At 40.6% G+C, this 25905-nt stretch overlaps 1 protein-coding gene across 1 annotated transcript in view; it reads left to right on the top strand.

Annotated features, from left to right (window-relative positions):
* Nucleotides 1–25905, top strand: part of cpne7 (copine VII) — a 195920-nt gene that overhangs the window by 31477 nt on the left and 138538 nt on the right. The window contains 1 exon segment of the mRNA XM_034190465.1: nt 797–871. Within this exon segment, the coding sequence (XP_034046356.1) occupies nt 797–871 (75 nt within the window).

Genomic DNA, 25905 nt, shown 5'->3' with positions numbered 1-25905 from the left:
TGATTTAAAGCTCTCTTTTTCAGAGGAGCTACAGCATCCAAAGTTGTCTTCAATGAGGATGTAAAACTATTGACGAGATACTCTAACTCCCTTACAGAGTTTAGGTAGCTACTCTGCTCTGTGTTGGTATATGACATTAGAGAACATAAAGAAGGAATCATATCCTTAAACCTAGTTACAGCGCTTTCTGAAAGACTTCTATTGTAATGAAACTTATTCCCCACTGCAGGGTAGTCCATCAGGGTAAATGTAAATGTAAATGTAAACGCATGCGCACAAGGGTTCAAGCTTGTCTGACGCAATCACACGTGATTCAAATCCATATGGTTTTTGAAAAAAATAATAAGGTCGGATACTTTTCTAATAGACCTCGTAGATGCTGTTCTCTTAATGTTATAACTTAGGTAGGTTATAACAAAGGTAGTTACTGCCTTACAAAGACAATATGTATATGCAGGGTGTCATCTTTTGAATGATTCAAAAGACCGTCAGGTTACAGGATGTGTATAATTTACGTATTACATTTAGTGAAAAGATTCTGAGTACATTTAAGAGTTGTACAGATATTTCAGCTTTCACTGAGTTATACAGCATAGTGCAACATAATGCTGACTGATGTGCTTCATTTTTCATCTGCAGTCTCATACAGCTTATAATATTAGAATATAATTAATTCACAACATTGTTATATATGGTGTTCAGATTGTTCTGAAATAAGATGTATAGTGTGAAATAAATCCTCTTTTGCATGAATTATGAAGACAGCAAACATCACAGTTAATTTTGACTGTTTCAGGTGCACGCCGAGGAAATTTCAGGCAATAATGGATATGTGGAGTTCTTCTTCTCTGCCAAGAAGCTTGATGATAAGGTGAGAATAGTTCACATTTTCTTTGTAAAAATACAATCAATATTCATGATTGATTTCCTCCACTGAGGAGGTTAGTAAGGATTATCACCTGCATCCATTTGTTGCTTGGTTTTCTAGCAGGGTTACTCAAAAATGTATGACCCAATTTACATGAAAATTGCAAAAAAACGTTTTGCTGTGTCCTGGAATAGAAACTATTAAAATTATAGGCATATTAATAAATAAATGTTTGGAGCCAGACTGCTAAACATGGCACAGAGGTTGAAGAATGGTGAATACTTTTGAGGTCACAAATTTCAAGTCAGAAGGCCACAAAGTTCCCGATTTACATTATATATAGCATACATTTTATCAAAATGACAAAATTTATAATCAACTGTATCATTGCAATAAATGACAGGTCTGTCCACAAGGCACGATAACATCAGAGCTCCAGGGGCAGTCTGAGTCTTGACATCACTGCCCTCAATGCCTCTCACTTTGCTCCAGGCGTATTTCAATCAAAAAAGACAGCAGGAGCTTTTTTCCAATTACAGCTCTGATGATTCAAAGTCATTCGGTGGTCACACCTTATTGTCCCACAGTCTCAGGTTGTAGTACCATGAGGGAGTAACAAGGAGGTAAGTGGTGGGTGAGGGGAATTTAATTTGTACAGCATATAGGTCCAGTTTTAAAATGACATTTTGCAATTTTCAGATACTTTGATAGTGAAATTATACCTGGTGGTTACAAATGGACAATAATGAAAAAGTCTTCCAAAATGCCAAAGAATTTGCTCTATTCTCACATTTTAAACCAAGCAGACTGGCAATGAGAGTTCTGTAGTGTCACTTGAAATCAATATAATGCTTCAGCATTATATTGATGGAGTTACTGGAGCTGGTGCCACTGAGCCACAAGAGTCCAAGTACTTACGTATTCCTACTCAATTATTGAATATGATAAAACAAGAGCAGCTCACATCAATTATTTTGGATGGAAAACTTGCATTTTTTTTTCCATTTGATAACAAACAGCTGCAAAATCTGTGAATAGTGATCGATATCTTCATATTTTTTTGAAATCTGTTCATAAAAACTGGTTTTATATGTACAGCGGGTAAACTAAGTATTAAACACGTCACCATTTTCTCAGTAAATATATTTCTAAAGGTGCTATTGACATGAAATTTTCACCAGATGTCGGTAACAACCCAAGTAATCCACACATACAAAGAAATCAAGCTATAGATGTCCAAGAATTAAGTTATGTGTAGAATCTGAAATAGTAAGTCCCTTCGGCTGCTCCCTTGTTTGCACTCGGGGTCGCCACAACAAATCCAGGGTGGATCTGCATGTTGAATTGGCACAGATTTTACACCGGATGCCCTTCCTGACGCAACTCCACATTATATGGAGAAATGTGGCAGGGGTGGGATTTGAACCCAGAGCCTTCTGCACTGAAACCAAGTACTTTAACCACTTGGCCACCTCTGAAATAACACAGGGAAAAACATTGAACACCTGAAGAAAGGGAGGTGAAAAAAGGTATGGAAAGACAAGACACCAAGTGAAATCTACCAATAATTAGATGTTATCCTGCCCCTTGTCAGTGCAAATTAATATCAAGCAGTTCAGTCCCAAATGATGGCCTATAAAAAGGTGTCTCATTACGAAGGTGTCACACAAGAAACATCTCATGATGAGTAAAAGCAAAGAGCTCTCAAGATCTTTGCAAAGTTATTGTTGCAAAACAGACTGATGGCATTGGTTACAGAAGGATTTCTAAACTTCTGAATGTTACAGTGAGCACTGTTGGGGCCATAATATGGAAGTGGAAAGAAAATAATTTCACCATAAACTGACCATGACCAGGTGCTCCTTGCATGATTTCTGACAGATGAGTGAAAATAATTATCGTAAAGAGGCAAGGACCACTTGTGGAGAGCTTTGGAAAGACCTGAAATTATCAGGTACAATTGTTTCAAAGAAAACGATAAGTAATGTACTAAACTGCCATGGCCTGTATGCATGCTCACCACACAAGACTCCATTGCTGAAGAAAAAGTATGATGAAGCTCATTTAAATTTTGCTTCACAACACTGAGACAAGCCTGTGAAATACTGGGTGAATATTATTTGGTCAGATGAGACAGTGGCTACGTTTACATGCCGTTAATATTTGGGATAAGGTCAATATTCCAGTTTCTGAATCATTAGGAATAACCTGTTTACATGCTTAAGCAGACAGAGTTACTCCTGGATACATGGTCATTGGTATCATTTGGAATATCCCCGTCTAAACAGCGACGCACGTCTTCCACTGGTGCTTGATTTAGTCTGGCATTCGTGCAAATCCTGCTTCACATAACGTTTCGGTCACCTTCTTGTAAATGTCGCTATCTCGGTACTTTCCACTGTCAATAAAAGACATTATATTCATGTCTTTCATGATACCAATGAAGTACAGTGGTCCCTTGTTTATCACAGGATCTATTGAGCCGAGTATTCCTTTAACTTTAACTAGTAATGACTTCATGACTTTCTTTGCTAATAAAATTTTAACTATTAGAGAAAAAATTACTCATAACCATCCAAAAGACCAATCGTTATCTTTGGCTGCTTTCAGTGATGCCGGTATTTGGTTAGACTCTTTCTCTCAGATTGTTCTGTCTGAGTTATTTTCATTAGTTACTTCATCCAAACCATCAACATGTCTATTAGACCCCATTCCTACCAGGCTGCTCAAGGAAGCCCTACCATTATTTAATGCTTCGATCTTAAATATGATCAATCTATCTTTATTAGTTGGCTATGTACCACAGGCTTTTAAGGTGACAGTAATTAAACCATTACTTAAAAAGCCATCACTTGACCCAGCTATCTTAGCTAATTATAGGCCAATCTCCAACCTTCCTTTTCTCTCAAAAATTCTTGAAAGGGTAGTTGTAAAACAGCTAACTGATCATCTGCAGAGGAATGGTCTATTTGAAGAGTTTCAGTCAGGTTTTAGAATTCATCATAGTACAGAAACAGCATTAGTGAAGGTTACAAATGATCTTCTTATGGCCTCAGACAGTGGACTCATCTCTGTGCTTGTTCTGTTAGTCCTCAGTGCTGCTTTTGATACTGTTGACCATAAAATTTTATTACAGAGATTAGAGCATGCCATAGGTATTAAAGGCACTGCGCTGCGGTGGTTTGAATCATATTTATCTAATAGATTACAATTTCTTCATGTAAATGGGGAATCTTCTTCACAGACTAAGGTTAATTATGGAGTTCCACTTGTAGTTCCTAGAGTTTGTAAGAGTAGAATGGGAGGCAGAGCCTTCAGCTTTCAGGCTCCTCTCCTGTGGAACCAGCTCCCAATTCGGATCAGGGAGACAGACACCCTCTTTACTTTTAAGATTAGGCTTAAAACTTTCCTTTTTGCTAAAGCTTATAGTTAGGGCTGGATCAGGTGACCCTGAACCATCCCTTAGTTATGCTGCTATAGACTTAGACTGCTGGGGGGCTCCCATAATGCACTGAGTGTTTCTTTCTCTTTTTGCTCTGTATGCACCACTCTGCATTTAATCATTAGTGATTGATCTCTGCTCCCCTCCACAGCATGTCTTTTTCCTGGTTCTCTCCCTCAGCCCCAACCAGTCCCAGCAGAAGACTGCCCCTCCCTGAGCCTGGTTCTGCTGGAGGTTTCTTCCTGTTAAAAGGGAGTTTTTCCTTCCCACTGTCGCCAAGTGCTTGCTCACAGGGGGTCGTTTTGACCATTGGGGTTTTTACGTAATTATTGTATGGCCTTGCCTTACAATATAAAGCGCCTTGGGGCAACTGTTTGTTGTGATTTGGCGCTATATAAATAAAATTGATTGATTGATTGATTGATATTCCGGTTATGAAAGGGTTATTGGCTGCATGTAAACGTAGTCATTGAACTCTTTGGATGCCATAATACACACCTTGTTTGGAGGTCAAATGGCACTGCACATCATCCCAAAATCTCCATACCAACAGTGGCATTTGGAGTTGGGAATATCATGGTGTGGGGCTGTTTATCATTATACAGCACTGACAAACCTCATATAATTGAAGGAAGGATGAATAGAAAAATGTTATGGTTTGCAGCAATTGTTCAACCCAAAAAGCAGACATGGCAGCTCTGGAGGTGTGACAAAAACTCTGTGATTTATTTACAAAGAGTCAATCTAGCACAGTGTACAAAATGTAAGGCAGAAGATGGCACAGGAACTACTGGGAGACACAATGAGCAAAAAATAACCAAAACTAGAAGCACTCGGAGAGCGCAAACCTCCACCAAGGCCATAGGGTCACTGACATCACATGGACTACCCTTTGGCAAAGAGACTTATTCCATGTCATTTCACGCATCTACCGTCATGTTTCAGATTCAGTGGTTAACCCTATGGGGTCCGAGGACACTTGTGGGACAGTTCACTCGCCTTGCATAAATGTTTTATTATTGCTGTTAACAGCTCTCCCTGCATCCTACAATCAAGTTTTATGTCTCTTTTTTCAGGACAACCTGTACTTTCAAAATATATATGCTATAGTTGTGTTTTATAATTGTAATAAAGGTTTACAATCAGAAATAAGAAAGGAAAAAGTAAAGCGGAAAATAATTTTCCACACACATTTATTCAAAGCACACAGCAAACTATAATAAACAACTATTTTGACACTTTATAAAGGTAATTTTGGCTCTTGTGTGAAAGACTCTACAACAAAAAGGTTCAAACAATAAACACAAATGCACATTTTGAACAGTATATACAAAATGGTCTATGCATTTGTTTGTCTTCATCTCAAAGCAATTTCTGTCTGCTATTACACAAAGGTCACATCACAAACTTCTACTATGAAGTTGACTGTGTGTTTGTTCTCTCCTGCTCTGAAAACAACATTCACACTTTGAGGCTCATTCAGTTTGAGGAGCGGCCCCTTCCCCCTCACTCCATTGATATGGTAAACAGTGCTTTACGCTGGAGCGAGAGAGCTTGCCACAGGCTTATCCAGTAACATTCACAGGAAAACGAGTCGAGCAGTCCTGATATTCACACACTGTTTGAGCACGTGAGTTTGTATGAGAGGCTCTCCGTCTGCTCCCTCTGCTCACTTTCACTTTTGCTGTGCGTAATGGCACAGGGCGCATTGGAGCAGCCAGGGGGCTATTCAAACGGGCTAACTAGTAACACATCACTCCTAAAAACAATCTTTGGTGTGTCACATGAGGTGAATCTGCCCTACGATTGGATTTTGGAAAACCATGTGATGGTGAACCAATTCCGATTGGACACTCACATTGCTCACGTCATCACACAGCTTCTATGAGGAGTACAAAGATGGTGGACAGTGGCTCGAAAGTCTGCAGAGTTAACTTTTCAGCAAAAAAACTAAGTTTCTATCTCATGTCATTAAAAAGTTATTTATAATTTAGTAAAGCTTGGTCTCAGCCATCGTATATGATGAAACTGCATGAACTACACAAGTTTTTTTTATTTTCTAGTAACAAGTTTATTCAATGAGGAGAAACAAATGATAAATTATTGTTGTGTCATAACTTAATTTTTGTTCAGCCTTTGTGACCCGTCTTCATGAAGTTAGATGCAAAAATGCTGAAATTGGCCCTACCCTGCAATGATAAAGAATCCTTAAAAAATTTACTGGAACCGGATCGTGTTCCGGATCATTACCAAAATTTAATGACTTCTAAGTTAGGCCAAGATACACCCCTGGTAAAAAATTTCATTGAAATCCACTGAGGATTTTTTTGAGTAATTCTGCTAACAAACCAACCAACCAACCAACCAACAAACAAATGGACGCGACCGAAAACATAACCTTCTTGGCGGAGGTAACAATGGAAATACTCAGTGGTCACAAAAACACATACTCACAAAGGTGTGGAGCTGGCCAACGGAACACAGAGCCAGAAACCATGACGAGCAAAGAACAACAAGGCAAACAATGAGCCAAGAAAGAACAACAGGTGCATGAAAACAAAAGACAGGAAACAAGAACACCCGTGGGAAATTAAGTGACAAGTGACAGAACTAAACAGACAAGGACAATGATCAAAAAGCAATGGACACCCAAAGGTGAGTGGAAAATAAAAAAAACCCAAACATAACAGTCGGAAGAGAAATAACCACATGGAAATAAATAGTAACTAAGAGGTGACTGCAGCAGAATAAACAAACAAAAACAATAAAGAAAAGAATAATAAAGTGATCAAACCTAAATGACAATCAGTACAAAACAGTGACAAAAACCAAAATCCAGAATACCAAGAAACAACAAGTGGAACTACGAATAATACCTGCGTGTACATAATGACCCTGAGACACAGGACATGTAACCAGACTAGACCCAAATACATAACCACACACATGGCACTGAACACACACAAGACACAGTGGGGGGCAGCACCCATCCATAAGCCAAAGAGAAGGAACGGAAACCGCAAAAGCACCCACACGCAGAACGCATGGGGTCGATCAGCACATACATTCATCGAGGAGACAGAGGAGAACGGAGGCCACACACACAACACGCCCACACACACGCAGGATGCAGGGAGACGAACAACAGACACACACTCCGATTTACACACTGGAGGAGGGGAATGATCGACACACACGCACACACACATCTATCCAAAGACACAGGAAAGACACACACAGGTGCACACGAGGGACACGGGGAGACACACCCATACTGGAGAACAGAAAACAACAAAATACAAAAACCCAAAATAAGCCAACAACTCAAAAACAGGGCCAAACGGGCCGATGGGCGGAACGCCACAGAAAAATGTACTGAGACATTCTTGATAAAAATTTGTTGCCATCTACCAGAAAGATGAAGATGAAACGAAGGTGGACATTTCAGCAAGACAATGATCCCAAACACACAGAGAAGGAAACTTTCAATTGGTTTCAGAGAAGGAAAGTAAGGTAGAATGGTCTTGAATCCAATAGAGAACCTATTGAAAGTGCTAAAGATCAGAGTTCATAGAAGAGGTCTATGGAACCTGCAAGAGTTGAAGACTATTTGTGTAGAAGTATGGGCCAAAAAGACACCTGAGCAATGTGAGTAGTTTGTCCATACAGGAGTAGGGATGGGTATTGATAAGATTTTATTGACATCGATGCAATTATCGATTACACTTATTGATCCAATTCTTTGTTGATTCCCTTATCAGGCTTTATAGGTTTTCTATTTAATGGTGTGTTTACACATGAGCAAGATGTGTTACGAATGTCATTTTTCTGTCATTCGTGACACATTCCTGACATTCTTAACGTGACTTAACGCATCTGAATAGGTTTCTTAATAGTGCGTGTTGGTGCGTGATATTCTTGATATTCGTGGAGCATGTTTTTGCCTGTCAAAAAATCTTCCACGAATGTCACACACCACCCTCATTTCGTCTCACGTTGTGGAGGTCGCAACTGTGCGTGTTGATCTGTCTTGATGACTAGTGATCCTTAAAAGAACGTGACAACGTTCGTAGTGGTTCCTGTGATGGTTCTTGGAGCCAAAACTGTCACGTTATTACAAAGTGACACGGAAACTGTCAAGTTTTGACACGACTTGTAACGCGGCATCACATTTCACCGCGCGCACGACGAATCAATTTTCTGTCACGTGCGCACAATTAAACTCGGCTCCACAGCAGTTTGATGCAGTATGCTGAAGAGGAACAGTGACACAAAGTCAGCCAAGTGTCATTCCACATTTCCTGCTGAAGCTCCTCAGGACGCTCCTGCAGGTGTTCCACCTGCTGTTATTGAGCGGGAGAACGAGTCTGAGCCAGAGGAACCAGAGGAGCGAGAGGAGACTCACGTGCAGCCAGACATCTCTGCATCTCCTACAGTCCGGCGGAGAAAGAAGCGTGCGCACAATTAAACCCTGCTGCACCACATTCAGTTTGATTGCTGACACCAAGTCGGCTAAAAGTCTCATTTCAGTGCTCTTCAGCGCGCTCCTGCAGGTGTTCCACCTGCTGCATGTACCTGATGTTTGGGAAAATGCACGAAGCCACACATCTGGCTCTGTCCGTCTCCTCCTCCTCCTCTCTGCGCCACTCCATGGCACAGAGCCCAACTACGCATGCAGTCACAAAGTTCTTCTGAAAAAGATGGAGCGATCTCGATGAATATGGGTGTGTGTGGAGACAATTCACCTCGTTCACAACGTGACAGAACTTAATGATGTGCTGTTACGCGCAATAGCGTGCAACAGTGCGCAACAACGCGAACACTATTCTTGACCGTGCATAATGGTGCCTGATAATTCTCCAGCAACACGTGCCATTAATCGTAAAGTGTGGTAACAGGTTGCAGCAGTTCCTGAGGACACCTGACGCCTCTGCCCCGAATCATCACATTCGTGATCAGTGGCCAAGAATGTGTACTTCGTGGCATTCCTGACTTGTCATCGTTATGTGTCAACGCAGCTTAAGATAAGATAAGATAAAACTTTATTGATCTCACAGAGGAGAAATTCACATGTTACGTCAGCTCTTAAAAAGCACACAAGATGGGTGCAAGTAGAGGAAAATGTTTATCAAACAACAATATATATATATACGAGGTCTATTAGAAAAGTATCCGACCTTATTATTTTTTTCAAAAACCATATGGATTTGAATCACGTGTGATAACATCAGACATGCTTGAACCCTCGTGGGCATGCAAGAGTTTTTTCACGCCTGTCGGTTACGTCATTCACCTGTGGGCAGTCTTTGAGTGAGGAGTCGTCCACCCTCTCGTCGTTTTTTTTATTGTTTAGGAATGGCTCAGAGACTGCTGCTTTGTTTGATCAAAATTTTTTCAAAACTGTAAGGCACAACTGAGTGGACACCATTCGATAAATTCAGCTGGTTTTTGGTAAAAATTTTAACGGCTGATGAGAGATTTTGGTCTGGTAGTGTCGCCGTAAGGACGGCCCACGGCGCCTGAAGGCGATCTGCGCTTTGAGGCGGCAGCGTCTGGCCATTTCAAGTTGAAAACGTCCACATTTCAGGCTCTGTTGACAGAGAACTTTCAGAAGAAGTCAGCATGAGGAGTTTATTCGGACATTCCATTGTTAACGGACATTTTGTAATGAAAGAACGTGCGGGCAGAGTCGTATGTCGGGCCGGACCTGACCACGGGGGGGTCGCAACAGGAAAAACACCTCCGTTGGAAACCTTAACGGGCAAGTTGGAACATGCCCAAGCTGTTAAACAATTTCTCAGTTACTCACTTGTTGAAAACCATCAAAAGCCGCCTGAATTTTACAAATGGTTTTCAACACGAAGGTGTTTTTCCTGTCGCGGCGCACACAGATTTGCCGAGTCGTCACGGAAACGACTCGGCGAATGTGCGCGCACGTCTTTCATTAAAAAATGTCCTTAAACAGTGGAATGTCCGCATAAAGTCCTCATGCCGGCCTCTTCTTAATCTTCTCTGTTCTCTCACGACGTCCTGGGTGAATTAAGCCTTAAATTAGGATGTTTTCAGGTCGAAACAGGCCGACGACGGCGCCTGGAAGCGCTGCATGACGTCCTGCTCCGTGGGAAGTCCTTACAGCAACAGAAACACCCCATAATCTCTCATCAGCCGTTAAACTTTTCACCGAAAACCAGCTTAATTTCTCGAATAGTGTCCACTCTGATATTCCGCACAGGTCCAGAAAAAATTTTAATAAAGCAACGCGCACCGTCTCGAGCAGCGTGTGAAACAAAGGAATTCAGCCGAGAGGGCGGGACTACATCTCACTCAAGGCCTGCCCACAGGGAAATGACGTCACCGACACGCGTGAAAAAACTCACGCATGCGCACGAGGGTTCAAGCATGATTGGTGTAATCGCACGTCATTCAAATTCATATACTTAAAAAAAAAATAAAAGGGTCGGTTTATTATCTAATAGACCTCGTATATACGAGGTCTGTCCATAAAGTATCGTACCTTTTTATTTTTTTCAAAAACTATATGGATTTCATTCATATGTTTTTACGTCAGACATGCTTGAACCCTCGTGCGCAGGCGTGAGTTTTTCCACGCCTGTCGGTGACGTCATTCGCCTGTGAGCACGCCTTGTGGAAGGAGTGGTCCCACCCCCTCGTCGGATTTTCATTGTCTGGAAATGGCGGAATGAAAAGGACTTTTTTTTCCATCAGAATTTTTTCAGAAGCTGTTAGAGACTGGCACCTGGAAACCATTCGAAAAATTTATCTGGCTTTCAGTGAAAATTTTACGGGCTTCACAGAGAATAAGGACTTTAACTACAGGTTTAAGGACCCCTTTAAAGGACGGTCGGTGCGCCGCGCTGCGAGCTGCGACGATGCGACACAAACCACTGGATCATTTCTAAGCTGATGGCTCTGTGGATACGAGACCGTCGTGTGCTCTTTCTCTGGTTATCACAAGACCTGGACATCAGCCATTTTCCGGCAGATTTCACTTTTAACAAGAGATTTTGTCATGGAAAGCCGCGCGGAGGCTTCGCGCGTCACGACCGATTCGCTGATGAAGCGAGACAAAGGAACACCTCCGTTTCGGAGTGTTAGAGGACAAGTTTGGACATGTCCAGCTCTCCACAAGTTCTTTTATACTCACTCGACTGGTAAGCACTGAAAGCTGAGATAGACATGTCCCAACTTGTCCTCTATATATATATATATATATATATATATATATATATATATATATATATATATATATATATATATATATATATATATATATATATATAAACACACACACACATATACAGTAAGCTGAATAAAATCTTATATTTGCTGTGAGTTCAAGTTTAAATAAACTGTGTTCAGGAGGTGGGGTACTGATTTGCTGTTTCAAATATTCTAAATGTTCTGTTTAATTTTGTTTGACTCTCTTCCAATAATCTGTTTAATAGGAATCCTTTTATTTTTTTCCTATAATTGATAATTATACAGATTTTTAAAACAATATGTAATACTATATTCAAATAATAATATAATATAACATAAGTACAGCTCTTTGTACATCCCACCTTCAAACACAGCCTCATATGACCATCCACTTAAGCTGACAATTTTCTATAGGAATACAAACTTCCTACAGGCACTGCACTATTAATAACAGTAATAACCAACCATGATGAAATATTCAATATTCACATAAGAAAGAGTTAATTAATGAACTCGCACATTGTTTTCTAATTATGGCAGCTGTGCTGGTGTAGTAATAAAACCTCTGTGTGTGCGAGAGAGTTTGTGAAAAATAAGCCCAAACGGATTAAAGTCTATTCAGTTTATTTATACAGCACCAAATCATAACATACAGTAAATTACCTCAAAGCAGTATACAAAAGTAAGATCTAATCTAACCCACCCCATGAGCAAGCACACAGACTACAGTGATTTGGAAAGTCTCCTTCAGTGTTTTTTGATTTTACATGAAGAAACCTCAAGCAGACCAGACTCGGGGGGGTAATCATCTGCTTTGGCCATTCTAACAAGACAAAACAAAAGGACAACACAAGAAGAAGTGTTGCAACCAAATTAAGATCTATAAATCAGTTGTTGACAATTGCAGGGTAATTGATTTAGACATCAACAAGGTGCAGATCGGAGTCCCAGAGAGATTATTAAGTCAGTGATTGTACTGATGGCAGATCGTTGAAGTAGGTGATTCCCATAGCCAACCCCAAACCAGAGGGACCTCTGACTTCTCCCAAGATGCCCCAACATCCATCAATGTGAGTGATCTGGATCCAAAAGTTCCAACATTGACTCCAGACATATCAGTGCACAGTTGCAGCTGCTCATACATGAGATAACTAGGACTTTGCAACTACTCAACATCTCATTTGTTTGCATTTCATTATGGCATTCACTTGAAGTGTTCACCACAGATTTAGCAAGTTCCTATAAACTCAGAGTATCACTGCCCAGCAGCCATCATTCAGGTAAAACAGTCATACCAGAAGTCATTCCACACCAGCTTAACTTCCCATATATCCACAGCTGTGATGCAGTCATTGAAGTATTTTCTCACTTTCATGAAATACCCCGGTGCATCCAGGCCCATCCAGTTGCAGATTCTCAGCCATCCAGACAGGAGACCTCTGGAAGATATGATCCACACCAACATCCTTTGTCATACATATCTCATTAGCCCAACAGTACCCATGCAGCAGCTCCTTAAGACACATCTGAGCAGTGACCAGGCAGGAGCTTGGACAAAGAACAGAACAGAAATTAATAATGAGAAAGACAAATCCATCTCAACATCAATTTAAAATCTAATTAATATCAACCATTTAACATGCTTGTTGGCAGAAGAGTCACATCACTAGCACTGCTCAATGTTACACTGATGAGACAGAACTCTTCCCCAGGACTGAAAGGTGAAATGACCAATAGAAGCAAGAGACAAACTGAAAGATCTCATCTGTCAGGTTGTTAGGATGAAACCTTCCTCTTTCTTTTGCCGTCTTGGTATCTTATCATTATTCAAACTGTGTCCACAGCATTGGGCTGTGCGTGTTAATAATCAATAGACTGTTAATTTCTGGTTGTGTTCCTCAATATTTTAAACAGGCTGTTATTCATCCTTAAAAAAAAAAAATCCTAACATTGTCCAATCTCTTGTTCAGAAGTTTAGACTGATTTTGAAATAGCCTTTTATCTCCTAAATCTTAGCAAAAGTCATGGCCAAACAACTTAATGAGGAGATTTCAGCTAAAAATAATATCACTGATCAGTTTCAGTCTGGGTTCCATCAGCTACACTCTACTGACAGCTCTGAGAGTTTTAATGCATAGAGAGGCAGGTAAATATTCTGTTGTTGTACTTCTGGATCATTCTGTAGCTTTTTACACAACTGACCATGGCATTCTGATTAAGAGATTGGGACATAGGTGAGCATCTCTAGGTCGTCCTGTCTCACTGACAGGAATTTCCCTGTTACTGCAACTAGATTTCTGTTTTCTTCTGCTATTCTGTCCTGTGGTGTGCCCCAAGGGTCCATTCTGTGACCTATTTTGTTTTAGCTTTGAATTTGCTTCCACCATCCAAACATTTTGAGTACCTTTGAAGGTATCTCATATGATTGCTATGCAGATGACATCAGCTGTACATCTCATTTAAACATCAGAGTGGATCTACATTTGCTATCCTTCAACACTGTGCTAATATTATAAAGAACTGGATAACTGCTAATTACCTGTCACTTAATACAGGGAAAACTAAAGTACTTATTTGTGTCCCGTACAAATTTGTTCACATAGTGATTGAGAACGTGGATCGCTGTCATCTGTAGTTCATTCAGTTTTCAATTTCAATTTATTTTCATTTATGTAGCGCCAAATCACAACAAAGTTGCCTCAAGGCGCTTCACACAAGTAAGGTCTAACCTTACCAACCCTAAGAGCAAGCGTACAGGCAACATTGGTAAGGAAAAACTCCCTCTGATGAAGCAGACCAGACTCAAAGGGGCGACCCTCTAACTGCGCAATGCTAATGACATAATTAACAATTCAATTTACAAAACGAATATACAGGAAATTTTGCCGGTGCACAGGACGGGAGGGTTTCAGAAGTAGACACCACACCCATCTCTGGATGGAGCTGCACCTCAAACAGTGAAAGAACAGAATCAGGCACTGGAAAGACAAGAAATACAGCATAATTTGTCAGCATTAAGCAACAAGAAAAACAGAAGAAATACTAAGGTGATCGCTGGCCACTAGCCCTAAGCTTCACTAAAAGACTTTAGATAAAGTTGAGGCCGTGGCCCACTCCATTTCCTAATAAAATGAATTTAAAAGGGTAAAAAAGCATAGTAACATGCTATGCCAGTATGCTATCCATCCGAAAGGGAAAATAAGTGCTTCTTAAGTCTGGACTTGAAAGTCTCTGCAGAATCTAACTGATAATAAGAGAAAGCTCTGTCACCCGCAGACTTTTTATTCACCCTAGGGACACAAAGTAGTCCTGCACCCCAAGAATGCAAAGAGAGCCCGGGCCGGTACGTAGGGTTTAATTAGGTCAGCTAAGTAGGGAGGTGCCAGTCCGTGAACAATTTTATAGGTTAGTAGCAGAACCTTAAAATCTGATCTCATAGAGACAGGAAGCCAGTGAAGAGAAGCCAAAATGGGTATAATGTGGTCGAAATTTCTGCTTCATGTCAAAACTCTGGCAGCAGCATTTTGAACCTATTGGAGACCCATAATGCTGGACTGCGGTAAACCAGAAAATAGAATATTGAAATATTAAAATAGAATAATATTAATCTAGAGCTGACAAATGCATGAATCAGGGTCTCAGCATCAGCCATAGCATGGGACGAATCTTTGCTATGTGGAAGAAAGCACTCCTTGTCATATCTCTAGTGTGAAGGTCAAAGGACAATGTAAGATCAAAAATTACCCCAAGGTTCCTCACCTTGTCAGTGTGATGTATGACACACGAGCCCAGGCTAAGCGTTAGCTGGTCAAATTGATGCTGATGTCTCACTGGACCAAGAACCATCATTTCAGTCTTAGCTGAGTTTAAAAGCAGGAAATTGCTAGACATCCAGCTTTTCACTGATGCAAGGCAATCTTCTAAGGATTTTATGTGGATGAGATTACCAGCAGTTATTGGCATGTATAACTGAGTATCATCAGCATAGCAATGAAAAGTAATCCCAAAATGCCGCAATATATGCCCAAGGGGTGCTATATAAAGAGAGAAAAGGAGGAAGCCTAGAACGGACCCCTGTGGAACCACAAATTTCATGTCACTAAGGTTAGAGGTAGTGTTATTGTACAAAACACAGTGAGAACGACTGGTCAGGTATGACATCAACCATGCAAGGGCACGTCCAGTGATCCCAAAATGATTCTTCAGCCTATTGAGTAGAATATGATGATCCACTGTATCAAACGCAATGCTAAAATCCAGTGGTGGGCACAGCTAACCAAAAAGTTAGGTTTGGTAACCGTTAATCCGCTAACTGAAAAGTTAACTTTTGTAAAGCTAAACCGATAAACCTCAAAAATTTTTAGCTGAAGTTACAGCTAAAAGCTAAACCAATAACTTTTAGAATTGACTACAGTACACTGGCAGCTACTGACACAACAACGAGCCAGCGCTTCTTTGTCAGATCAGCTTTCTCTTAGCAAAAGAGACCTAGTGACCAGAGAGAAAGGAAGGAGAGAACAAAAAAAAAAGATAATTTATTTTCATAGCCATATAGATTTGCAGACGTATCACAGGAGTCATGCACAGAAAGACAGTTTTGACTAATGGTTAAAAATTCAAACAAACTAATTCAGGACAAGTTATTGAAATTAACGTCACCTCTGTCATTTTACAAAGTGAAAATATCAGCTATATGTTTTAGTTTTAAAGTAATGCACTTATTTAGAAGGTTTTAGCATTTATAGAAACACATGCTGAAATGCATTATGGGTAAATTAGTTTCCTGTCATCAGTGGTTGGTCAGTATATGTAAAAACCAACACATAAGTTACTGTAATGTGTGTGTTGGCTTTTACAAATAAATCTGCATTGGTAATAATATGTCTTTTTTTTTCTTTTGCAAAAAAAGACAATTTGAAAACTGAAAATTCTGTTTGTTACTAAGTGATTCAGCACTTTTAGGGAATATGTGGCAATTGGTATTCACACTGTCATGAACACTGCCATCTACTATTGGCAGTAGATGGCCATCCAGCAGAGAGACATTCCACAGGGGTTTTAGGTAGTGGACATGAAAATATTTGATATTGCTGGAACAGCCAACAGGCCATCCTCAATTTCAATGTCATCCAATGTAGTAATGGGTATTAAGTTTGCAAAGCATATCCCTCTATGATTTTATGGACATGTCTGTGGAAACAGGCCACAGTCTCAACTTGACCAATTTCCCTCCCTGCCACAGAAGCTGCACTATCACCATAGTGAATTTTCTGCACTAATTTCCCAGCTAAGCTAATGGATTCCACACCCACATTTGTCTTGCAGGGTCTCATTCAACAATCACAATCTGGCTGTGACATTTTGACAAGACTTTCAGCTTTGATAACCATGTGTTTGCCTTATATGAACTTGTTTTTTCCATTCATCTTTATATCAGTGAACTTCTGCATACTTATTTAACAAGCAGGTCTCCGAGGTTCTCAGACCAAAACCTGCTGAAGGTTCCTCAGAAAGAAAACTGAAAGGAGATTGTGCTTTAGGGGTTATGGCTCCCAAACTGTGGAATACATTCCACAGGTAGGCAATCAGTAACAGTCAGGGGTCGAATCGACCAAAGATTTGATTTAGTGATAATCTGCTCTGCTAACTGATGTATAGTCATTTTGTAGAGAAGTTAGGTCAGTGGATAAGGAGCTGCCCCGTCAGTGGGTAGAACTGGGTTTGAATCCTGCTCATGCTACTGGTATGTGTCTTGGACAAGACACTTAATCTGCATTGTCTCAGTGCACCCAGCTGTAAATTGCTGAATTGTTGAAGCTTTGTAGGTGGAATTCTTTCTCATTCTTGCTTGATGTATGACTTCAGTTGTTCAACAGTCCCGGGTCTCCATTGTCGTATTTTGCACTTAATAATGCGCCACACATTTTCAATGGGTGACAGGTCTGGACTGCAGGCAGGCCATTCTAGTACCCACACTCTTTTACTACGTAACCACGCTGTTGTAACACATGCAGAATGTGGCTTGGCATTGTCTTGCTGAAATAAGCAGGGACGTCCTTGAAAAAGACATTCCTAGGATGGAAGCATGTATTGCTCCAAAACCTGGATGTACCTTTCAGCATTGATGGTGCCATCACAGATGTGTAAGTTGCCCATGCCATGGGCAGTAACACACCCCATACCATCACAGATGCTGGCTTTCGAACTTTGTGCTGGTACAATCTGGATGGTCTTTCTCCTCTTTTGTCCGGAGGACACGACGTCCATGATTTCCAAAAACAGTTTGAAATGTGGACTCATCAGACCACAGCACACTTTTCCACTTTGTGCCTGTCCATTTCAAATGAGCTCGGGCCCAGACAAGGCGGTGGCATTTCTGGATGTTGTTGATGTATGGCTATCACTTTGCATGGTAGAGTTTTAACTTGCACTTGTAGACGTATTGATGAACTGTGTTAACTGACAATGGTTTTCTGAAGTGTTCCTGAGTTGGTTTTAATGCAGTGCCGCTTGAGGGGATAGAAGGTCACGGGCATTCAGTGTTGGTTTTAGGCCTTGCCACATACAGTAGTGTTCAGAATAATAGTAGTGTTATGTGACTAAAAAGATTAATCCAGGTTTTGAGTATACGAGGTCTGTCCAAAAAGTATCGGACCTTTTTATTTTTTGCAAAAACCATATGGATTTGAATCACGTGTGATTGCATCAGACAAGCTTGAACCTTCGTGCGCATTCCTGAGTTTTTTCACACCTGTCGGTTGCGTCATTCGCCTGTGAGCAGGCTTTGTGTGAGCACTGGTCCACCCCTCTCGTCAGATTTTTATTGCGAATAAATGTCTGAATGATTTGGAGCTTTGCTGCATCAATTTTTTCCAGAAACTGTGAGAGACCTCCAGGTGGTAACCATTCGGTAAAATTAACATGGCTTTCAGGGACGATTTTATGGGGATTACACAGATTAAGGAGTGCTCCAGCCGGTTTAAAGACCACCCACAGCTGCAGGGAGCGTGCCGCACTCCAAGCGCCGATCGACAAGCTCAAACCCCGCTGAAACAACCAGATCATTTCCAACGTGAAGGCTTTGCTGATCCGGGACGTCGTCTGACTTTCACAAAAAGGCAGAAGGCATGGACATCAGCACTTTTTCGGCACATTCTACTGTTACAGGAGTTTTTTTCATGGAAAAAGAAGTGGAGGATTGCCCCACCGTGCTGCTCATGGCGCGGGACAAAACCGCCTCTGTGTTGGTCTCACAGGACAGCTTTCAGACGGCTTCCGGTTGCTTTTCAGTCGTGTGAATATCCGAGAAATTGAGCATGAGCTGGACATGCCCCAACATGTCCTGTGAGGCTTCATCACGGCGTTGCTTTGCGCCATGCGGCTCCATCCTGACGTGTGGAATTCCTCCGCACGTCTGTCTCAATGTGCCGAAAAAGTGCTGATGTCCACGTCTTCCGCAATTCCTGTGCTAGTCAGACGACATACCGGATCAAGACAGCGTCCAGTTTAGAAATGAACGGCACATTCCACTGTTACAGGAGTTTTTGTCATGGAAAGAGGAGCGGAGGAATTCCGCGCGTCGCGGCGGAGCCGCATGGCGCAAAGCAACGCCGTGATGAAGCCTCACAGGACATGTTGGGGCATGTCCAGCTCATGCTCAATTTCTCGGATATTCACACGACTGAAAAGCAACTGGAAGCCGTATGACAGCCACCTGAAAGCCGTCCTGTGAGACCAACATGGAGGTGGTTTTGTCTAGCGCCATGAGCGGCACGGTGGCGCAATCCTCCGCTTCTTTTTCCATGAAAAAAACTCCTGTAACAGTAGAATGTGCCGAAAAAGTGCTGATGTCCACACCTTCTGCCTTTTTGTGAAAGTCAGACGACGTCCCGGATCAACAAAGCCTTCACGTTGGAAATGATCTGGTTGTTTCAGCGGGGTTTGAGCCTGTCGATCGGTGCTCGGAGCGTGGCGCGCTCTCAGCAGCTGTGGGAGGTCTTTAAACCGGCTGCAGCACTCCTTAATCTGTGTAATCCCCATAAAATCGTCCCTGAAAGCCATATTAATTTTCCAAATGGTGTCCACCTGGAGGTCTCTCACAGTTTCTGGAAAAAAATTGATGCAGCAAAGCTCCAAATTGTTCAGACATTTATTGGCAATAAAAATCTGATGAGTGCTCACACAAAGCCTGCTCACAGGCGAATGACGCAACCGATAGGCGTGAAAAAACTCACGCATGCGCACGAAGGTTCAAGCTTGGCTGATGCAGTCACATGTGATTCAAATCCATATAGCTTTTGAAAAGAATAAAAAGGTCCGTTACTTTTTGGACAGACCTCGTATTTCTTATTGTTACATGGGAAACAAGGTACATTTTTTACTAATAGTGTTATGTGTCGGACGCAGCTCGGAGAACCGACCAGCGTTTGAAGGACCCAGTATGAAATAAGCAGAGCACGGTACAAAGGCTAACTGAATTTAATACATAACAGTGATAATAATAAAAAGTGCGGTCTGGCGTGGTGCGCTCCCAGCAGCGCTAATGGTCCGGAGCCAGAAGCTGTTTCGGACCCAAGGACCCCGCCGACACCCCCCAGGTGGCCGCAACAACCGAGTCTGTGAAAGAAGGAACCATTATGTGAGTCCACACTCTACACACAGAACACTTAAAGGTGTACAAACAGCAAACACTTCCTGGCTTGATTACTGATCAGCTTCCAACCTGCAGGCATGGAACATCTCGTTCACAAATCACCACCGCAGTGGAAGCTGATACATGACTAACATACAGCTCAATACAATAAGGTGTGAGGGACACCACATTTACTGACTGTATAACTGTTAGTCACAAAATCCAACGTACCTCAGGAAGTGTGCTGACGAGCGTGAGACCTCACCCTCTCCTCTTTCACAGACCGTGCATCAAACCTGGACATTCTCAGCGTCCGCTGCTGATGAGATGGCTCCCAAGACGACGATCTCACCCGTCTGGTCACAAGGTCGAGTCTCTGGCAAATGCACACTGTGCACTTCAGTCTTAAATGCCAACATACTCCAATCCCTCCAGATGCACCTCAGCTGTGAGTCCTGACGAGTCGCAGGTGATCAGGGTGAAGTCCTAACAGCCTCAGCAACACAGCCACTCAGTCCCAAATGCACGCCACCTGGGAGGAAACACAAAAGGCAAACAAACCAGCAGCCAGGCCCCCCCAGCCATACAACAAATAGCCCAATTTCATAGCCTTAAGAGTGTGCATATCATGAATGCTTGGTCTTGTTGGATTTATGAGAATCTACTGAATCTACTGGTACCTTGTTTCCCATGTAACAATAAGAAATATACTCAAAACCTGGATTAATCTTTTTAGTCACATAGCACTACTATTATTCTGAACACTACTGTACATGTACAAAGTTCTCCAGATTCTCTGAATTTTCTGATTATATTATGGACTGTAGATGATGGAATCCCTAAATTCCTTGCAAATGAACTTTGAGAAACATTGTTCTTAAACTGCTGGACTATTTTTTCATGCAGTTGTTCACAAAGTGGTGATCCTCACCCCATCTTTGCTTGTGAACGGCTGATACTTTTGGGAATGCTCCTTTTATACTCAATCATGAGTATCCTCAGTTCCCAAACACTTATTGAGTGTTGTTAGAAGGAAAGGTGATGTCACACAGTGGTAAACATAACACTGTCCCAACTGTTTTGAAACCTGTTGCAGGCATCCATTTCAAAATGAGCAAATATTTGCACTAAAACAATAAAGTTTATCAGTTTGAACATTAAATATCTTGTCTTTGTGGTGTATTCAATTGAATATAGGTTGAAGAGGATTTGCAAATCATTGTATTCTGTGTTTATTTACATTTTACACAACGTCCCAACTTCACTGGAATTGGGGTTGTATCTGCCAAATTGAACTGGATCAACTGATTAATCCGTTTCCGCAGGTGTCATACTTGTACGAGTATAATACTCGTATTATAATGAGTGAAGTTCAGTGTCTTCAGTTTGTGAATTCTCTTGTTGACAAAACATCTTGGTGATGTAAAAGATCTCGGTGTCTGAGTCCAACACAAAGATTAACAAGGAGATATTACCTCCTTTGAACAATGTGAAGATTTACACACACCACCGCTTTTAGCCTGAGATTGAGGGCTGACATATGTGACCGAACAGTCTGTGGAGCTGATGCTGCTGGCTCATCGTTGTCATGACAACAAAAAGAAGATGCTGCATCGTTGTTTTATCCTGTCCCTCTGTAGATGTAGCTGGTTAATGTGGTGGGAAAAGAAGCATTAATCATTTAATTCTGTGTACATTAACACACGTCCCCCCCCCCAACACACACACAGATTGTTTGTTTACTTCCCTGAAGAATCAGTTGACCCAAATAATCAGTGATTGTTCCACACTCAGTAGCCTCTGCTCGAGACTTGGGATGATTCACCACACCTCCTGCGAATTAGTAAGAAGGCTGACGTTAAATCATGCACTGCTGCGTGTTACTACACAAACACTGATGTGCAAACGGACACAAGTGGCTTCATCCAAAACCGTGCAAAAGCCAAAAACTATTTATAGTGAGATTTGTTTTGAACAATGCTGTAAAGTTCGCTGTGAGCAATCTTCAGTAGAAACCAATAAACAAATCTGAGAATTTCAGTCAAAAGCTACACTAGAAGAAATCAGCACTCCATCAGGTTATTACATAAAGAAAAATTAAGTTAGCTGGTATGTATGTGATGTAACTGTGAATATTATGACATTCGCTGAATATAAATAAAAAAGCTAAATCCAGTTTACAAACACTGTACTTTTACTTTCTCTGCTCTCGTGCCTCCTTCAGATAAAGGGCACTGCTTTGCCGAAACCTAAATTGTACACCTGGCCTTTAAATAGAATAATGCAATTATTTCTACCTCAGTTACCATTCTGTCAGCAGTGTCAGAAGTGTCAGCAACCATTCTTTGAAATATTATTTTAATTTTATACAAACCACCCAAAATACACAGTTTATCCACAAAGGGATATGAGTCAGTGTTGTATAAAGTACCAGAAAATCACACTTAAGTAAAAGTACAGATACCCATTAAAAAAATGACTTTGGTAGAAGTTCAAGTAACCGATTGAAATGCTACTCAAGTAAAAGTCTTAAAGTATCTAGTATTTATTGTACTTAAGTATGACAAGTAATGTACAACTAAATGTACTCAAGTATTGAAAGTAAAAGTACAAGTAAATGTTAATAATCAAAAATGGACTGAATTTTTTTTTTTTAATTACTAGGCTTATAAAATATTAAAATATTTAAAATATTACTAGGCTTGTAAATGACTGGTAGTATTAGTCAAAATACTGAAATACTATTGTGCACATCACACAAAAACACTTCAGAAACAAGGTTTCAAAACCTAAATGAGAGTAGGCTACTCAGTAGGTGTTCACAGGAAACAGTTATTTATTTCTATATGTATTTATTTATTTTCATTGTTACATGGTTTTATTACCTCTGCCAAGGAGGTTATGTTTTCGGTCGCGTTTGTTTGTTTGTCTGTCTGTTTGTCAGCAGGATAACTCAAAAGGTTTTGAACGGATTTTGATGAAATTTTGTGGAGTGGTTGGAAATGACAAGAGGAACAAGTGATTAAATTTTAGTGGTGATCCGGATCACGATCCGGATCCAGGAATTTTTTAAAGGATTCTTCACCATTGCGGGATGGGGGAATTTTGACATTCTAGTTTCTAACTCCACAAAAACAAGGCAGAAAGGCTTGAAAAAAAAATTAGGGTGTAACATAGTCAAATGTTCTATCAAACAACAAAGTTTGGTGATGATCGGATCCGGATTCCGGATCTGGTGATCCAGAATATGCAAAAATATAGGGAAAATAGAAAATGTGTCAGTGTGAGGTGACAAATGAAGCTAGAGATGCACAACTAGCACCAAATTGTAGCTGAATCTGTACTGATTCAGTAAGGTGTCATCAGATTTGATGTAGCTTCAAATGTTATGGAGCTAGATCCAGAAGAAAACCGCCATTACCGAAAAATCGTTTTATACAATAACTTTTGAACTAATAAAGACATAAAAGTGATTCCAAGTTCTAGTGGTATGTTTTCATGGTCAAGGATGTCAAATATAAAGGAAAGAAAAGTGTATGTATCATAGTTTTGGTTTTAACACTGAATTGTTGAATAGATCACTGTGCCAAGGAGGGAATCTCTTTAGGGTCAGTGACCCTATGGCCTTGTTTAGAGAAGTGTTTCATAAATGTTAAAAAATTCATATATTTGCAATTTAGTTGAATAATAAATTGAATTTTGTCTCTTATTTGTTTTTGTCTGTAAGCACATGCAATATCAATATCAGTGCTCAGATGACAGTAGATTCTGGGAAAGGTGCAAGTTGCAATAAACTGTGATGCCAAGCACTAAGGATACATGCTATCCAGTCACAGCAGATGAAACTTTTTTACTACTGAGCAAACATCATTGTTAGACTTTTTTAGGTTCAATGATTCCACGGCGTGTAGATGTTATGGCGTCAGTGACCCCATGGCCTTGGAGGAAGTTTGCACTCTCTGAGTGCTTCTAGTATTTTCTGTTGTGTTTTGTTTCATTAGGTTCTTTTTGTCTCTTTCTCTAAAATTGTTTTGTAACATTATTAGTCTATTAGTATTGACTATTATTGTCTATTATGTAGACTGTTATTGTTGTTGCTATAATATATGAATAAAAATAAATGAAAAAACTTACAGTTTGACTCTTTTACGAAAACGAACACAAATCAACAAACGTGCTGATGTGAACAGCTTAATGCTACCTTTAACATTGAAAATGCCATAGACATGCTAACGCGTTAGCATCTGTCCCGTTTTTAAGTTATAAAATACATCTATCAGCTGTTTCAGAAGACCATAACAGGTCGGTTTAACATAAAAATATTAAATATTACTCACAGACATATGCTCTTCAGGGTTTTAGCGGGGAAAAAATTAGGATAAAGTGAAATAAAGTCCACGAATCATAGATCGACCTGCGAATCACTGCTTCGATTGGTTCAAGGTTCAAAGCAAAGCCGCTCTGCAGAAAAGTTGATTACAGACCCACTGCAGGGAATGTAATCAATGCAGAGAAAATATAATTTTCCTGACAAACACCCCCCAAGTGCGTTACTGAAAAAAAGCCTACCGGACATGCCTCATGACAAATCGGCCTGACTTCGTTGCAGTCACTAGTAATCAGTGGTGTCTCTGGGTAAAAACACGACTTTTGTTGTGTGTGTGTGTGTGTGTGTGTGTGTGTGTGTGTGTGTGTTTTTGTTTTTTTTGTAACGAGTAACGGCATGGCGAATAGAAAATGTATCGGAGTAGAAGTATGCAATTAAGGTCAGAAATGTAGTGAAGTAAAAGTGAAAGTAAGCTGAATTAAAAAAACTCAAGTAAAGTACAAAGTCTCCCAAAACGTACTTAAGTACAGTAGTGAAGTATTTTTACTTCGTTACTATACAACACTGATATGAGTAAGGTCTGTGAGCACCCACTGGTGTCACACACCATGGTATCCACCACACTAACCGCCTCAGGTCTTGGATGTCAGTCACCCAGGAAGACCGTCTATCTGCTGCAGCCTGGTAACAAGTGGGCTTCCCCTTGGCCTTAGGCTTATTAGTGGTCCTTCTTTAACGTAATTGAATACAAATCTGGCATTAGTTTGAAGATAAACTACTTCAGATCCTCAGTAAATCAGCTGCTCTGTTGCATCCTTTTGGTTACTTGATGTACAGCACTGAACAGCAAGAGGATATTTGTTGAAAGGAAGCCTAATTAGAATTATCTGAAGGAATAGATGATAATTAGGGAATAACTCTGTTATGTCTGATGATTTGCCGACGTTCATGCTGGTTATATTTATATATTTGCCACCGTAATCCAGCATGAACATTCACAAATCATCAGACACAAGGGGGTTATTCCCATTCTAATTCAATTCCATTGTTTGCAAGGTTTATTTTTCTGTAGGCCATTCAGTCGGCAAGGCTTACAATGAGGCAGAGTCGCTCCACCAGCGGTCAGGGTGCGAAGTAATCCATCAAATGTGAAAATCCATCAAATCCATCAAATGTGAAACAATAATTCTGTATCAGAATCCACATCAATCAATCAATCAATCAATTTTTTTTTTTATATAGCGCCAAATCACAACAAACAGTTGCCCCAAGGCGCTTTATATTGTAAGGCAAGGCCATACAATAATTATGTAAAACCCCAACGGTCAAAACGACCCCTGTGAGCAAGCACTTGGCTACAGTGGGAAGGAAAAACTCCCTTTTAACAGGAAGAAACCTCCAGCAGAACCAGGCTC

Source organism: Thalassophryne amazonica, chromosome 2, assembly GCF_902500255.1.
Source record: "Thalassophryne amazonica chromosome 2, fThaAma1.1, whole genome shotgun sequence".
In the NCBI taxonomy this organism is placed as follows: domain Eukaryota; kingdom Metazoa; phylum Chordata; class Actinopteri; order Batrachoidiformes; family Batrachoididae; genus Thalassophryne; species Thalassophryne amazonica.
The sequence above is the reverse complement of the archived record's forward strand: the minus strand, read 5'-3'. Positions and strand labels throughout refer to the sequence as shown.